This window comes from Mandrillus leucophaeus, unplaced genomic scaffold (assembly GCF_000951045.1).
Source record: "Mandrillus leucophaeus isolate KB7577 unplaced genomic scaffold, Mleu.le_1.0 Scaffold756, whole genome shotgun sequence".
NCBI classification, from domain to species: Eukaryota; Metazoa; Chordata; class Mammalia; order Primates; family Cercopithecidae; genus Mandrillus; species Mandrillus leucophaeus.
The window spans coordinates 594,781-597,453 of NW_012108208.1; the positions used below are offsets into that span (position 1 = coordinate 594,781).

General features: G+C 29.8%; 1 protein-coding gene across 7 annotated transcripts in view; it reads right to left on the reverse strand.

The window, feature by feature from the left end:
• NPNT (nephronectin) overlaps positions 1 to 2,673 on the reverse strand; it is a 102,032-nt gene that overhangs the window by 82,646 nt on the left and 16,713 nt on the right. Inside the window, exon 3 of one of the 7 annotated variants that reach the window (XM_011966316.1) lies at positions 788 to 838. The exons of the other annotated variants lie outside the window; for them this stretch is intronic. Within the exon in view, the coding sequence (XP_011821706.1) occupies positions 788 to 838 (51 nt within the window). The remainder of the gene's footprint in view (positions 1 to 787; positions 839 to 2,673) is intronic. 7 annotated transcript variants of the gene reach the window in all.

Below are 2,673 nucleotides of genomic sequence, written 5' to 3' on the forward strand. Positions count from 1 at the left end.
ATGGTGGGCACCTGTAATCCCAGCTACTCAGGAGCCTGAGGCAGGAGAATCGCTTGAACCTAAGAGGCAGAGTTTGCAGTGAGCCAAGATCATGCCAGTGCACTCCAGCTTGGGCAACAGAGCAAGACTCTGTCTCAAACAAACAAACAAACAAAAAGAACATTGTCTTCTTAGAACCAATTCCATTAAACATTACAATTCCACATATTTCACCAAAGTTTTTCACTAAAGTGTCATAGGGTGATAAGTGACATTATTTACTGCCAAAAATATCTTAAACAAGGAACCCTTTATGTACCTAAAACAAGAGCATAAATGCCCATAGGTGCTATTATAACTGTTTACATATGTCATACAATAAAAATATTTCTTACCTGAATTGTTCCATGGAGAATTAATGAATATGAAATATAATTCCCTCAGATTAATGATAGGCTGGTGTTAGTAATTTCATTTGGTGGACTTTGTTTTTATATTTGCTTCTTTAAGTATTAAAAACATAAACTGTCCTTTAGGTTAGAATGGAGGTCAATTTATTAGATTCATAAAACAGAAGAAAGGAATTATCAACTGAAAGGGAAAAGTTTAATGTAATAATTGAATTAAAATTAACTTACTATAATTATGTATGGAATAAACACATCTCTAAGAAATATAGTTCTCCTAAAGAGAAGCAACTCAAAAACACAACTAATGTTTTGTTTATAGTTTTGTAAAATTATTTAGAAGGTATGCCTTTCAAGACATAGGTTAGCCAAAATTATTTCAAGAAATATGTTCATCTAACCTTTGAGCTGGCACCTTATCCTGGCTATTCTCTGCCTTAAGACGTAGAAAGCTGCAAAACAAATGTCCAAAAAAAGAAATTCCAGATCTTTTCTCTGTAAGGAGGCTGGACTTGGGTATTTATCAACTTGTTACATTCCCGGAGACTTACACATATTCAACTTTCAGTGCTTTTCTGAAACAAAAAAAAAAATCTAGGACATGTTTAAAATAGTAATATTTTAGTCACCATTTTGTTATTAAAAAAGCATTTCATAACAAAAATATTAACCAATAATTGAAGTTATGCTATTCTTCTATAGTCCAAATTCTAAATTAAAATATTTCAGACCTTTTATGATGCTGTACTTTCAAATCCAATTTTTCATTTCCAGAATATTAATTTCTGATTCCTAGAGACAGTATCCTTTTATTTAAATGGGAGTTGGAAAACACATCTGAAAAAATTTAAACTTTTGATCAATTAGTAAGAAAGGCTAATAGTTTTAAAATTGATACATTTTTACTTACCTGTTTCTTACATACTGTATGTTCCCTTCTCTCTCCAACTTTGGGGAGGAAATATAAATTTTTTTCTTCCCTTCCACAGCATTTTCTTCTTGCATGGCTGCTTTGGTTGTCAATAGCAACAAGAATTACCATGAAAGCACAGCCATTTCATTTGAACATACATAAATAACCCAGTTTGATGAAAGTAAAGGGAAGAAACTTGAAATGGTACTAATAATGGTCAGTGTTTGATCAACCTAGAGATTTTAGAGGTAAAAAAGGGATAATTTTATTTTTCTCTTCTAATTAATGCCTTTAAAGGATTAAATAACCACTGTAATTTACAATTATATATTTATTTGTATAATTTGTATAATTTAAAATTAGGTGAGTGGGACCTTCTTTTGGGTAATACAAGAAGAAAAAAATTCTAAGTCTAATTTGACTTAATTGAAGCAATAATTTAACTATTGATCCAGAATGATTGCTATGTATTTTTAAAGACACATATTACATTTGCTTGCTAGACTTTTTTTTTTTTCATATTGGTCAGGTTTCTAGTGTTAATTTGAAAAGAACTCACCATATCTTGATGTTGACATATTCCTTACATAGAATAATAAAATACATCAGGTACAATCTAAGCAAACAGCTGAAATCAAAGTGTAAATAGCAAATTACATTCTGGATCACACATGTTATGACTATGGTTATATATGAGAAAGAAAAAACATAAAAGGATACCGTTTCTTTAATATTATTTAATTGCCAATTTTGAATCATCAAATTTATAAGGAAAAATACTTTATTGTAAGCAAAGGTAAAACAACTTAATAAAGAATAGCAAACATCATTATGTTCTAACTAGTTGTATTAGTACCAAATAGCCAAACAGTTTTGTATAGTTTATTTTATCCTTGTAGTATCTTAAGGTTGGGTCATATTTTTCCTACTTACCATAAGTTAGTCTTGAAATATCTAGATTTAGTAAGTTTTATGGTATCAATATATAACTGACTTCAAGATAAAATTTTAGCCAATATCCTATATTTTTAAATTTGCATTTTAAAACTACACAAAACTGCATTTTATGTCAAAGCAATGTTAAATCTGGAATAGATTACTTCTAGGAAGTTTCTGGGATCTCTTCTCTATTGAAGGATAAGGAAATTTTTATATGCAACCATCACAACGATTTTTATGAAAGTTGCCAGAAATAAATGCCCTACATACATTTTTTTTGCAGTATAAACCCCACTAAAAGATTCACTAAAATAGGATTCATTCATAGCACATAATCTTGAAAAATCTGTCTCATTTTCTCTTGATAATCTGTTGCTCTATAGCCATCATAAAATGGCCACAGTAGCAAATACAAGCAACATTTCAGCAAAGCTA